At 57.9% G+C, this 14,664-nt stretch overlaps 1 protein-coding gene across 2 annotated transcripts in view; it reads left to right on the plus strand.

Moving 5' to 3' along the window:
- The window catches only part of BAG5 (BCL2 associated athanogene 5), a 5,961-nt gene extending 544 nt beyond the window's left edge, over positions 1–5,417 (plus strand). The window contains exons 1-2 of one of the 2 annotated variants that reach the window (XM_029950483.1): positions 20–250; positions 1,381–5,417. In XM_029950483.1, the coding sequence (XP_029806343.1) occupies positions 1,409–2,752 (1,344 nt within the window). In that variant the 5' untranslated portion in view covers positions 20–250; positions 1,381–1,408 and the 3' untranslated portion in view covers positions 2,753–5,417. Of the gene's footprint in view, positions 1–19; positions 251–1,380 lie in introns of those variants that run through there. The other variant, XM_029950484.1, reaches the window with a different exon arrangement.
- Positions 5,418–14,664: the final 9,247 nt, after the last annotated feature.

Raw genomic sequence — 14,664 nt, forward strand, 5'->3', positions numbered from 1 at the left:
CATTGTGAGGTCAGGGCCGGCGGGCGCGTCGGGGACCCGGGCGAGATGCCCGGAGCGGCCGCTGCGGCCAGTAGCTGCCGCGCCACCGCCGGTCCCTTCACCGGCCGCCGGGTTCAGACCTAGCCGGCAGGGGTGAGAGGGATGCAGCTAGGGGCCCAGCTCCCGTGCCGCACCCCGTAAAGGGCTGACCTTCCACCTCGCCATCTCACCCTCGGGAAGCCAACACCAAACCAGCTTAGACCTCCTCTGGGTAAAGCGCTGGCAGGGAAGGGCGAGCGGGGTGCGGGAGGAGAAGCCGGCCAGTCGCCCTTCGTGGGCCTCCGGAGGAGTGGTCCTGGCCCGGACACCCACCAGGGATCGGTTTCAATTGACGACCCACTCTCCCAGTGTGTCGTGTGGCTGAGACCCAGGAGCCTGGGGGGAAATGCGCTAAGCGCTTCTGGACCCCTGGCGGGAGGCTAAGGAACGAATTTCTCCCGGCTGTCACGTGTTTGGGGGAGGGGAGGTACTAGCCCTCCAAAGCCCAGCGCGGTGCTTTTAACACAGTACCAGCCACTTGTCTCTCCGTGGAATTTTATTACCTCTTCAGCAAAGATTCAAGACGTGCTAGAAGGGTGCTGGGAGAAACGGGTAGCTTCGTACAGGTGCATGAAGGGTGGCCAGGAGCAGTAGAAGCGGCGACTTTGGGTGGCGGCGATTGGTGGTATTTGTTTCACTTAGTTATCTTTTCTGGAAACTAGGCATAGCTCTTTGGCCAGGCGGGTGCTTAGATGGCATTGTTACCGTTTGAAGATAAAAAGATAGGAGGCCGATGTTTTCCATTCCACAAAGGTGCCATGCTGTTGCCAACATTAATACCTAAGATACTTGTGCCGTTTCTGAGCTGATACTTGACTTCATTCCGGTGGTGTAAAGACACAGGCTGCTCTCTTAGAGTTGAGGAAACTCGAAATTACACAGGCCCGGAGCTCCGGCTCAGTCCACACTGCAGTAACTCAGCCTGTCTGTTCTTAATCACTGCTGTGTGTAGGTGATTTTCGGGAAGGTGGATTAGTCACTCTTTCTGCACTTGAGTATGACTGGATCACAGCAGTCATGGCCCTCTTTTTTCAATGCTTTGCACACGAGTGGGGAGGGGCAGAGAGAGAGGGAGACACAATCCGAAGCAGGTTCCAGGCTCTGAGCTGTCAGCACAGCGCCCGCCACAGGGCCTGAACGCAGGAACCGTGAGATCATTACCTGAGCAGAAGTCAGACACTCAACTGACTGAGCCGCCCAGGCACCTCGTCCCTTTTTCTTAAATGTATTTTTTAATGCGAATATACAGTCACCATTGTGTAGAGGCTTTGTGTAATGTGTCATTCTTGTCGTTTTTTTTAGTGCTTGTAAAACTGAACACAGCAAAAGTATGGATATGGGAAATCAACACCCCTCTATCAGTAGGCTTCAGGAGATCCAAAAGGAAGTAAAAAGTATAGAACAGCAAGTAATTGGCTTCAGTGGTCTGTCAGATGATAAGAACTACAAGAAACTGGAGAGGATTCTAACAAAACAACTTTTTGAAATAGACTCTGTGGATACTGAAGGAAAAGGAGACATTCAGCAAGCCAGGAAGAGAGCTGCGCAAGAGACGGAGCGTCTTCTCAAAGAGCTAGAACAGAATGCAAACCACCCGCACCGCATCGAAATACAGAACATTTTTCAAGAAGCCCAGTCCCTGGTGAAAGAGAAGATCGTGCCCTTTTACAGCGGGGGCAACTGCGTAACTGATGAATTTGAAGAAAGCATCCAAGATATCATCCTGAGGCTGACCCACGTCAAGACCGGGGGGAAGGTCTCCCTGCGCAAGGCGCGCTATCGCACGCTCACCAAAATCTGCGCGGTGCAGGAGATCATCGAAGACCGCACCAGGAAGCAGCCTTCCCTGCCGCTGTCCGAGGCCGCGCACCCTTCGGTCGCCAAAATTAACTCTGTGATGTGTGAGGTGAACAAGGCCAGGGGCGCTCTGGTTGCGCTTCTGATGGGCGTGGGCAGCGACGAGACCTGCAGGCACCTCTCCTGCGTGCTCTCGGGGCTGATGGCGGACCTGGACGCCCTGGACGTGTGCGGGCGCACGGAGATCCGGAATTACCGCCGCGAGGTCGTGGAGGACATCAACCAGTTACTGAAATATTTGGATCTAGAAGAGGAAGCAGACACCACCCACGCATTTGACCTGGGACAGAATCATTCCATCTTAAAGATAGAAAAGGTCCTCAAGAGAATGAGGGAAATAAAGAACGAGTTCCTTCAAGCGCAGAACCCTTCCGAACTGTACCTGAGCTCCAAAACGGAATTGCAGGGCCTGATCGGACAGCTGGACGAGGTGAGTCTGGAGAAGAACCCTTGCATCCGGGAGGCGCGGAGAAGGGCGGTGATCGAGGTGCAGACCCTCATCACCCACATCGACCTGAAGGAGGCCCTGGACAAGCGGACGACGCTGGCGTCCGAGGAGCCCCCGCCCCAGAGGGCCGTCTGGAGCATCCTGGGGAACCTGGCCGAGATCCAGGGGGAGGTCCTTTCCTTCGACGGGAACCGCGCGGACAAGAACTACATCCGGCTGGAGGAGCTGCTCACCAAGCAGCTGCTGGCGCTGGACGCCGTGGACCCGCAGGGGGAGGAGCGCTGCAAGGCGGCCCGGAAGCAGGCGGTGCGGCTGGCCCAGAGCATCCTCAGCCACCTGGACCTGAAGTCCGACGAGTGGGAGTACTGAGCCGGGGCGCCGGGTGTTCCGAGAGCGCTTCCGGTCGGGGAGCCGCGCCGGGATCTGTGCGTGCGTATTCCAATCTCACCGTTTATGATTTAGGCAAATTCTATTCGGTATCTCTGCAGCTTTTGATGTTGCAAACCAAATATCATTACAGCACATTAACTTTTCCATTTGGATCGTTATCTGTATGTTGTGGTGTGGTTTTTTGGGGGGTTTTTTAAATCACAAAGTGGACCGGGCCGCTCTTGTGATCTTTAAGTGGGTTGTGCAGGCCTCTCGGATCTACGTAGAGAGGTGACCTCACTCCGCTCTAGAACAATTATGAGAAGGGGGAAATTAGGGGTTAAGTAGAGCTAACAGCGATGCAGAGAGATGTTTTATTATGCTAAATAAAGCAGAAGGGGTTTTTCCCCTTCGTTTCTAAGGCCTGATTGGTCCAACCCAGGTTAATAGGGTGGGTTTTTGTTTTTGGATTTTCTTTTTTTTCATAAACATTTTTTGTTTGAAAAATGGTGTCTGTATTTTCCCCATACTCTGCCTGTAGGGGGAGAAATCTTAGTTTTATGTGCAATATGAGACAATTATGAAAACTAGTAGAGAAAAAAACCCTTTGAGACCGCATCAAAGAAGGGATCAAACAAACACCAAACCCCCTTCAAGTTGTCCTTGTGTGTGCAACCCGGATCTCCAGCTTTCCATGGTAATTAGTAAGGATGGGCGCATTTAAGGCAAGAGACCTTTAAAAAAGAAAGGAAGGAAGGAACCCCCCCCTTGCGGGGCCGGCGTCTGGCTGCTCCACTCAGCGAGCACGTCCGAACGTCGCTGCGTCGGCCGCTGGAGGCCACGGGACGGACAGACGCCCTCCAGCTCTGAGAGCAGAGGGGGCTAGACGTGTACAGCCTGCGCCCCGGCCTCGAGCAGCGGTCAAGTCCGTCCACGAGCAGCGGTCAAGTCCGTCCGTCCGCAGTCAAGTCCGACGCGGCTTTCCTCCTGCCCGAGGGAGGGCGAGCGTGTTTCCTTAAATGCTTTCTGAGGATTGCGTTTCACGGCTGCCAGTCTATGGGGACAAAAGAATTTCCCCGAATTCTATAGTGCCTCGGTGACACGTCGGTCCCAGTATTGCAAGGAACAATACTCTTTTCTCGCTTTACATGGAAGAATCCTGTATCTTTTGGACCCTATAATCTGTAATTTTCTTTCAGATACTAATTTGGTAACTGTGTAAGCAGCTAAAAATAAGAGATAAGGGAAGAGCCCTAAATACCTAAAAATGATAAAAGTGTGGCCCTAAACATATTTTCACTTTGTCCAATAATGAAAAGCCCTTGATGTGTCTTTCCTGCTAGAAGTGTTCTAGAGGCAGCTGATAGTGGGGTCAGCGGGGACGTGCGCAGCCCCCCGAGCCCCTCCCTGCGCACGCCCAGACCCCGCAGCTGCGGCTACCAGTGCAGGTCACTGGCAGCTCATTTGGGCCAAAGTCCTTTTAGGATTGCTGTTCTGCACCCTAGTTTTAGGGTGCTTGTAAAATCTTGGGAGTTTTTTGATCCGGTGCCGTCTCAGTCTCCCCACCAGGAGGTCTAGGCTGACCCTCCGTCACCGCAAGCGCACCCTGCGCCGGGCTCTCCTTCAGTTTCAATGTCAGATTTGGAAATTCAGCGTCAGCATTTCCTTCAGGAGGATCCATTGTTCTTTGAAAAGGGATCTTCCGGAACTGTTCATTTCAAACAATGTTTGCGGTGCCCTTGGTGGCGTTGCCCCATGCCACCAGGCCTGGAGCGCTGTCCTGAGGGCACTGATGTGCGCAGAGCCTTGCGGGTTCCTCACGTGGGTAATTTTTGTCATCGAGGTGATCAGGTCAGCCTTGAGTGTTCAGGCACGACATTCCTGTCCCCCAGCCTGTCCCGGTCCCTTATGCCTGTTCGGTCGCCCATAAGGAACCCTGGTGACACGGGTTCTGGCTCTTCGTGCCCCTCACTGGGAGGTGGCCGTGGTGATCGGGGCCTGCCGCATGTAACCGCAGATCGGGCTCACTACCTTGTATTGTTTCCATGACCTCACGTGAAGAGAACTTGTATTGGAAGTAAATCCTACCCTCTCGATGTTTGGCCTTGGGTCTGCATTAAACGGTATAATCCATGTTCATGCAAAAACTGGCTGGGAACGTTGCTTTCTTTACCTCAAGTGCAGACTGCTTTGCTTTCGGATGGTCTTTACCCCAGTTAAAGTCCACCGACCTATAATGAAGTCGTTGTGAACGCAGTAAGTCTACGCTGCACAGTGGGATGCTTGCTTTTGCTACAGCCCCAGCGCCTGGCGGGGAGGGTGTATCTGATCCAGGTTGCGTGTGCAAGGCACGCCCTTTTTCTCATTTGTTTTACTTTGCGAGTTTTTATCTGGTTTCTGAAGATCTAAGCTTACCCTGTACATACAGGTTATTTTTAAGCAAAGCTTTTCAGCTTTTAGTGTGTTTAGTAGTATTTTTCTAAGAATGATTGGAGAATGATTTGCCGTTAGTTTTGGTGCACAGCACAGAGGTGTCACTCTGGCGTGTGGGTTCCTGTCCCCTCTGTCCATTGTAAGACTGTTGTCATCGGAATCTGAAATAATGCAGTATCTTGAGATGTTAGTATATCCTTAATTATTAATGAAATAAAAACCTCTTAGTTTATCTTTGCGGTGGAGAAAGGATGTGAGTCTGAGGTGTGAGCTCTGTTCCCACGTGCTCACCTTAGCCCGCTGCCTGACCCGGGAAGGAGTGAGGTTTTGCCAGAGCAGCCCAGGCACGGGGAAGGTGGGCCCCGTGGGTCCATTTGGTGGCAGCTGCCTAAGAAAGTGGCAGCACTGAGCACAGACCAGGTCCTGTGGCAGGTGAAGGGGTAACTACACCCCTGTAAACAGCCCCAGAGGTGTAGGGACCCGAGACCGGCGCCTGGGGAGACGTGGCCTCCCATTCTGCCCGCCGCGTGCACGGCAGGTGACTTACCTGGAGAAAAGCGGGGCAAGGCTGGGAAGAACCCCCGGAGCGGAGTTTCGTGTGTGCTGCCGAAGCCCGTCCGGCGCCCAGAGATCCCGTTTCTGACTGTGCCCTCCTGGCTCGTGGCCCCTCGGAGCCCGGAGCCCGGGCGCCTCCCCGTCTGCTTCTCGCCTTCTCCGAGCGCTCCGCTGCTGCCGACCCCTCTCTCCCTGCTGATGTCTTCCGGGAGGCCCGACAGCAGAGGCGACCCGCCCAGCCGCGCAAACGTCACGGGCCCGGAAGTGAAGAGAAACCAGTTGTACAGGGTTAAAAAAACAAACCACTTTGGGGGAAAGTTGAAATTTTTAATAAGTCCTCTGCCACCCACACAGACGCACTGTATAAACCATGTTGGGCTCTGAGCGCTTGCGACATTAGGAGGAGCGCGGTCCAGCGGTGCGGACGGTGGGGCCGCACCGTCACGCTGCGTTGCCCCAAAGAACCCAGCGCGCTGACGGTGATGGAGGAGGGACAGATGGGGCACCCCAATTGGGGGCGGTCAGGAGGACAGGCCGGTGCTGGGGGAGGGGCTCAGGGACAGGCCATCGGGCTGTGTGTGACAGCAGCTTCCACTGCTTCTGCTGTCATTCAACACTTCCGGCTCTCCAGCCATCGCTGTGCGTCCCCGTGCACGGTCAGCCCTCGCGCGGCGGGGGGGCTTTAGTCTCCGGTCTCCTAGATGATTCAGACACCCCTGTGTCACCTGCCCAGGGAGCCGCCTTTGGTCACAAGACTCATAGGGGAGGCGGGCAGGTCCATCTGGGGTGCCGGGACTCAGGGTTCCCGCTGCTGGTGGTTCCCTGGAGGGTCCTACCCGCGGGGCTCCTGATGACATGCGCCTAGGTGTGTGTGTATGTGTGTGTGCGCGGGGGGGATTGGGTGCGCGCATGCGCCTCTGCACCAGCAGCCAGGGAGCTGCCTGCCCGGCCTCAGCGTGGGTCCTGCACCTGATTTTTTTTTAATGTTCTTTATTTATTTTTGAGAGACAGAGAGAGACAGTGGGAACGGGAGGGTCAGAGAGAGAGGGAGATACAGAATCTGAAGCAGGCTTCAGGCTCTGAGCTGTCAGCACAGAGCCCGACGCAGGGCTCGAACCCACAAATGTGAGATCATGACCTGAGGCGAAGCCAGATGCTTAACCGACTGAGCCCCCCAGGCGCCCCAAGAAATATAGTCTTAAACCTGCCGCTTATTCTGTCCTAACGTCTCTTTGCTGTGAACTGTACCGGGGAAAATACTCAGCTCAGTGACGTCGGTACTTCTCTTCCGAGCCGCGTACGGTCCTGGGCTGCTGGGAGAAGCCCTGCCCGCCTCCGCACCGGTCTTCACTCCGGGGTCACAGCCCCGCGGGTTCCTTTTGTACAATAATCTTTTAAACTCTCAAGCCTTTTCCCTGCACCTGTTTCCTCAGGAGCATCGCCAGTCCTCACGCTGACACGAGCGTCCCCTCCTTGTCCTCTAGGACAGGGCTGGGTGGCTTCTGTCCCCTTCCTCCCACAGCAACCTGGCCTCTGCCTCACCTGTCACCCCCACACCAGGCCAGGCTGCCTTTCCTGAAGAGCCACCTCTCTGCGCTTGTGGCCGCAGGCCCTGGCGGTGACGGGCGCGCGGGTGTCCTTCGGAGGGACCCGGAAGTGGTGTCCTCCGTTCCTGGTGCATAAGACATGAATGGATGAGTAGAGAATCGCAGTTTTCAGGTAGCTTCATGACATTTTAAAATCAGATGCCTGGGGGCGCCTGGGTGGCTCAGTCGGTTAAGCAACCGACTTCGGCTCAGGTCAGATCTCACAGTTCATGGGTTCGAGCCCCGCATCGGGCTCTGTGCTGACGGCTAGCTCAGAGCCTGGAGCCTGCTTCCGGTTCTGTGTCTCCCTCTCTCTCTGACCCTCCCCTGCTCATGCTGTCTCTCTCTCTTTCTCTAAAATAAAAACAGTAAAAAACAAATCAGCTGCCTGGGCCCTTGGCTGTTTCAGTCAGTAGAGCACGAGACTCTTGTTTTCAGGGTCATGAGTTCAAGCCCCATGTTGGGTGTGGAGCCTACTTAAAATTTAAAAAAAATTTTTTTTAATGTTTTATTTTTGAGAGAGAGACAGCATGAACAGGGGAGGGCAGAAGGTGAGGGAGATATGGGATCTGAAGACAGGCTCCAGTCTCTGATCCGTCAGCACTGAGCCCAGAGCACAGGGCTCAAATGCACAAACTGTGAGATCGTGACCTGAGTGGAAGTCGGACGCCTAACCGACTGAGCCCCCCAGGTGCCTACTTAACCTTTTAAAATAATAAAATCTTAAGTAAAAAAAGATCTCAGCTGTTTTTGCTCATCAGAATTCAAAGAACTTGGTCCTGCTGCACCTGCGGCTGGCCTGGCACCACCACCAGGAACTTGCCGGGCACCTCCCTCGCTCCCTAGACTGGGTCAAGAGCGCCCCCGGCCAAGGGCCTGTGTGGAGAGAGGCCCGCCTCTGAACAGTGGCCCTTGTCCACGTGCCTCTCTGGGTGAGGAGCCCACATGAGGGAGCCCCCTGCGGGGGCGTGTCCTCCTTGGTCACCTCGTCTTCCCGGCCAGGCCTGGGGCTGGACAGCAAGGTGCCCTGCTGGGAGCCGCACCGGCCTCGCTGGATGACACAGTCACAGTGAGAAAATGGCAGACGTCTGCACGGCTCCTGCCATGAGAGGCGAAACTGGTATCTCCTGCTGCTGCTACGGCTCATGTGAAAATAAGCCTGTTGTCATTAATTAGGCCTCACAGCGTTCCAAACCAGACTGATATTCCCCACACAGCTACCCCGTGAGAAAAAACATTTTCCTGTCCCTGCATAAGAGATTTTGGATCAAAACACTGTAGATGTTTGACAAAAGGCTCTTCTAATGAGCCTTGCAGACCCAAAACATAGACTATGAAGGGCTTAAAAACACAAAAATTACATTTAAGTCTGGCCCGGAGAAAAGCTTAAATTGGAGATAAAAATGTAGAGACAAGGTCAGAACATGGTCCCTTCCCAAGGCCCACATTCCACGAATATCCTTCTTGTCCCGACCTCCGTGGTGAGGCTGGGTAAGGAGGTGGGAACCCGGTGCAAGGCCAACACACACAGGCCCGCATTGTGCCTGCGTCAGAGAAAGGGCTTTCTCAAACAGCTTGTTAGCATTCCTTCTCGTGTAGTTTATGAGCCAAGTAAAATAACTCCTACCCTATCTATATACAACTTCACCTATATTTTAATCTTAGCATTACTAACAAATAATACGTATGTTATCCTGTGTTTTACTAGAAACGTCCTGTTACATTCTTGGCGATAAGATTTACCCACCCTCACTGCAAGTGTATTGCATGACTTGGTTATAACTTGTTAATTAAAAACAAAGTCATAATTATTGGCAAAAAACCAACCCGTACAAAATAAGATAGGTTTGGGGCACCTGAGTGGCTCAGTTGGTTGCAGGTCATGATCTTGCGGTTCGTGGGTTCAAGCCCCGTGTCGGGCTCGTGCTGACAGCTGGCTCAGAGCCTGGAGCCCGTCTTCAGATTGTGTGTCTCCCTCTCTCTCTCTCAGACCCTCCCCTGCTCAAGCCGTCTCTCTCTCTCAGAGTCCAGAGTGCTAACCATTGCCGTCTCTCTCTCAAAAGTAAAACATTAAAAGGTTTTTTTGGAAACAAAATACGATGGGTTTGTTACTTTCTTAATCTGGGACTGACACCAAGAATGAATGGGGTGGTTCTACAAAAATACTTCTGTAAAACTTGCTTCTGGTCACTTTCGATGATCAAAGCATCTTATCACAAAGAATTAGCCACTGTAAAAGATTTCCATTTTCTGATGTCATGTTATTGCTTGACCTATAAGTAAAGACACAGAAGCAGACGGAGCAGAGACGCGGGCCTGGTGATCAGGAAGAAACTCGCAGCTCTCTCGCTCTCTTTCACCACCGTCCATCCTTCAGGGACCCCTGGACCTGCTGGAGCTGGGCTCCGGCAGTGCCCAAGGCCCAGTGTGTCAGGCAGAGGCAGGAGCCTGCTGCCTAGGGGGGCACCGCGCCACGGCTCACGGGGGTGGAACCGGGTGTGGAGGGTCCTGCCAGGACCCCCGAGGTCTGGGTGCAGGCCACCCACCACTGTCCCCATCTCTGTTTCCCTGGGGAGGACGCACGATGGAATAGCTCCTGTCTGGTGCCTAGTCACAGGCAGATTGGCAAGGCCCTGATGGCCGGCCCTGCAGAAGGGATCAGCTTCAGGGCAGCTCTCCCCGGTCCTTGGGCACGTCTCATCAGCCACCCCAAGCTTGAGACTGAGCCCAGTAAACCCCCCCATGGGAGGCGGGATCCCAAAGCCCACAGAAGACTGGCCACCGCCCCGCTCTGCTGGTTCAGTGGAGAATCACACAGCACGGGGCCAGTCACTCCCGTCTCCATCCAGACTCCAAGGACAGGAGACTGTCTCCCCCCTGGCTGTACCCTCTGTACCTACAGCAGCACCCTGCTCAGCCAGTGAACCTCCTCTGGGTGGATGGACGGATGGATTGACGGATGGATGGATGGAGACACACAGCTTGTCCCCGGGGCCTGGGACAGCAAGGCCCCCGGGCAGTTGCTCAGCCTGAGGCCCTGTGGTGGCACCCTCTGCAGGCTTCGTGCTTCCTTCCCCGTAGGCCACTCCTGCAGGACAGGCGGACCTTCCCACTCGCACCCCCCACCCAGCCACTCGAAGGAAAGTAATGTGTTCCAGGACCAACATGGCTCTGGGGGCGGCCCTGCGGGCAGGGGCCATGTGAGGATCTGGGGAAGAGTGTGCAGGCAGATGGATGGCCAAGGCCAAGGCCCCAAGGTGCAGCAGTCCCTGGGGAAGGTCAAGTATGAGTCTGCAGGGCTGGATCCCATGGCACCTTGTGGCTGTGGGGAACTTGGGGGGCAGGACTGCTTTCTGGACCAGAGGGTCCCTGAGCACAGAGGGCCAGGTACAGGTGGCCCACTGGGACCAGGCGCTTTCCCCCAGACCCAGCCCACTGCAGCTCCACCAAGCCTGGGTGTCTATCCAGATGCTAGGCCTGCACCCCAGCAGGCTTGATAGGGCGCCCCAGGGAATCGCTCCAGGTGAGACCTCTCGAGGCCTGAGCCCCACTGCATGTGGAGCCCTGCCAGGCAGGGGGCCAAGAAGGGCCCAAAGAAACCCTCCCCGCCCCCGGTCTTGCCCAGAGCAAGGCCTGCAGCACCGTGCATCTGCTTAGCACTCGGCCCCCTTGACCTTGGAGGTCTGAGGAGCCAGTCATGTGTTGTTGTGATAGTGGCCGCCAGGCGGCACCCGCGACCCAGCCCCGCAGACCCAGGGCCTCGCAGGGTGGAGGGAGCAGCAGAGAGCAGGCAGCCCAGCGGTCGCTCCTGGGCCCCCCGCCGGGCGCACCTGCCCTCGTGCTGGTGGACAGGTGGCGGCAGTGCCGCCTGGCCGCCGCTTCTGCCTCCAACTGGTGCCTGTGGCAACTCTGTGACCCATCACGCCACAACCACGATGGAAGGTCCGCATGGAGCCCTGAGGTTCCCACAGCTCTGGAGGCACACGGTGGGGTTGGGGTCCGATCGGACCCTCTCAGGCCAGACCGGCCCACCCACCAGCAGCCACATGACCCCACGCCATCAGGCTGGAGCCCCCATCGCCTGGCAGGCAGGGGAGCCCACGCTGCTTGTCCAGTTCTCCACAGGCTGGTCCCCCTCATCCTGGGTGATTCCCGCTGCCCTCCCTGCCCCAGCCCCATGTGCGGGATCTTGGGGCTCTGGGATGCTCTGGTCTTGGACGGACACCCCCTGGGGCTGGGTAACCTCCACTCCATCCTCTGTCCTCAAGCCCTGCTTACAGTGCCTGTGTTTTGGGGTCTAGGGCAGAGGAGTGGAGAAAGTCATGGAAGGCTGGAAAGAAGGAGCTAGAAGACCCACAGCACATAGGTGTGCCTGGGCTGCGGTGGGGACCCTCAGGGTCAGGAAAGGCTGCTGTGGGAGGGAAGGCTGGTCCTCAGCCTCCCTGGGCCTCCCCCAGGTTCCTTCGGCCTCCGGGCCTGGGCTCCCCCCCAGCAGCCCTCCCAGGCCCAGCCCACACTGCATCGTGGGGTCAGCAGCAACGTGGACAGCACAGGTAACAGTGTGCCAAGGCAGGCCCCTGGATGCTGGCTTTGTGCTGCCCCCAGCAGCCGGGGGGCAGGGCGTGGGGGGTGATGGCACCCGCCCCAGCAGCCCCATTTGCTCCCCTGGAGCCTGGCCGGTGGCCCAGGGTACAGCTGGGGCATGGGGGACCTTAACTCCCGGCCTCGAGCCTGGCCAGCCTCATGGTGGCAGTGGCCTTGCCATCAGTCTGGCCCCAGGAACAAGGTCATCTTCCTGCCTCCACCCCTGACGTCCGCTGCCTCCTGCCCCGGCGCCCCAGCTCCGGCCCGTCCACCGGCGGCTCCATGAAGCCCCCCTCTGTCCTGGCCCTCACGCCCCCGCCCAAGGGGGCTTTCTGGGCCTCTCAGCAGCCACCCCAAACCCTGCCCCAGCCCTGCCCTTCAGGAGCACATCTCACACCGCGTTATGCCACAGGGAGGCTGGAAGGCTCGGCACTGCTGGTCCTTAACTCAGGCCTTGACATTGAAGGGTCCAATTCGCAAGGGCTCAGGGCCTTGAGATTCTAACAGACAAAACTCCTCCCCCCGAAGGACATCGGCGCTCAGCCACCACAGAGGTGTGGGTAACACCGAGTGGGCCCTGCCTGTTTGTACGGGGCCGTCTCCTTTCCCAGGAGCCAGCGTGAGCTCAAACTAGGGGGAGCTTGGGGACCCCTGGCCAGCCCTGTGTTGTCAGGTGGAGAGACTGAGGCAGGAGATCCAAGGGCCCAGCCATGGCCCTCAGAGGGGGCCCGGGGAGTTGGGGCTCTCCTCCAGCAAGGGGCCCAGCCCCTCCCACCTGGCCCCTGCCCAGGGCTCCTCCCCAGGGAAGCTTCCCACCTCACCATTCTCCCTGACCCTTCAGCGGGGGTCCTGCAGAAGTTCAGGGACCCCCCTCCATTCTCTCCCCTGATGCCCAGACTCCACTCTTTGACATCAGTTGACAATGGGAGCCAGGCTGGGCTGCCTAGGGTCCCAGGGCCTCTCTGTGCTCCACTGGGCCCCTGAAACAGCCTGAGGCCTTGGCCAAGGCAGCTGTGCACCAGTGTGCCCATGGGCCGCTGTCTGTACACGGTGGAGACTCCAGTGTGGTGCACAGAGCCCTGGGGGGAGGGGTGGCGGCAGCCATCAGGCCGAAGGAGCCCAGCAGGGCCCAACACCTCCCATGAGGTGAGCATCTCACTCCCACTTTGCATGGGATGAGCACCAAGCTCTTGGGGATTCCGGGGCCATGGCTCCTGCAGCTCCAGTGAGGCGTGCCATGTGTGCACGTGTGTGCCATGTGACCGGACCCCCCCCAGCCCCCCAGCAGCCAGCGGGTGGGCGAGGGGCCTGGAGCAGCCCCCACGTGGGGACAGGGCCTGGGCGGGGCTGGTGAGGGAGCCCTGGAGGCGGCCAGAGGTGTCCTGCGAATGTCCCAGGAGGCCCGCGTGGCGCCATGGCAACGCGGCACAAAGCACTGGCCTACTTACACCCCGCCCCCGCCGCAGGCTCACGGTTCCAGGAGAGGGTGCAGGGCTCTCTGGCCTTGGGGGGCGGCCGCACTCTCTGGCCTTTGGGGGCTCAGTGCCTTAGAGGTCGTGGCCTCCTCCTGGCTTCCCGCCCAACCATGGATGCTGGGCCAGGAGGCCTGTGGGCCCGTGGGGATCATTTCCTGTCCCTTGAATGAGGGGGGGGGGCAGAAATGCCCAGCACCCAGTAGGCACATACCCTTCCTGCCCCCTGCGGTTGCTAAAGACCTTTGGAGCCCCGCCCCCCCCACGAATTCTCAGGGCTCTCTGCTGCTGTGCTGACAGCCAGCCGTGAGGTTCTCTGTACCCCAACCAAAGGCCTCCCCAAGTCAGGACAGCGTCTCAGTGGGAGGGGGCAGCCAGGAGCACTGGGGACAGAGCCCAGAGCCGCCCAGACACCCCCTCATGGGACAGGACCCACAGGAGGGCCGGGGCTCCTCACTGGCTCAGACTCCTCAGCCTGTCAACAGCAGGGCGGTGACACCAGGGCCAGACTCCACTCACAGCAGGTGGGACAGATGGGGAGGGTCATCCTTCAAAGGAATCCCCCTAGGCCTGCATCCTGGACCGACTTGACCTTCAAGGGCCAGCCCCACCCCTACTGCCTCTGCCTCCAGGAAGCCTGTCTGGGCTGGAGCCCAGGTGCCCTCAAAGCTGTGGGGACAGGGACAGGTGTCCAATCCCCAGGGAGCCCGAGCAGGCAGCCAGAGGCCTGATGCATCTGTGGGGCCACCTGAGGGGCCGCCCGGCTGAGCCCTGTCACCGCGTCCCTGCTGTCCCTGGCCGCCCAGCCCTCCCACAGGAGTCGTCTCTGGGGCAGTGCCCTGAGGGAGGGCTAAGGGCTGATAAGGCGGTGAGGACACTTTGTGGAGCCACAGGGGCCCTGGGGACGGAAGCCCTTGGCCCCGCAGTAGTGGAGGTCAGAAGACACTCACCTAAAACCAAATGGTCTCCTGACCTTACCTGGTGCGCTGGCGGGCTGAGGGGCCCGCCATGTGCCCTCAGGCCTGGGCAGCTGCTGGCCCCCTGCCCCCGCACACGGCCTCCCCTGGGGACCAGAGCCCCTGTCCAGCACACATGCAGCCAGTCCTTTCACCCAGCAGGTGGTCTGTGTCCCCAAGGCCAGCACTGTGACCACGTGAGGAAGGAATGAATGTGGCGTGGAGGGGGCAGCCCCGTGTACCCGTGTGTGAGCGGGGCTTGGGGTTGGCTGTGGGACTGCACGCACGAGCGGCTGCCCCCCGCCCCGCCCCGGACCAGCTGCAGC

This window comes from Suricata suricatta, chromosome 9 (assembly GCF_006229205.1).
Source record: "Suricata suricatta isolate VVHF042 chromosome 9, meerkat_22Aug2017_6uvM2_HiC, whole genome shotgun sequence".
NCBI classification, from domain to species: Eukaryota; Metazoa; Chordata; class Mammalia; order Carnivora; family Herpestidae; genus Suricata; species Suricata suricatta.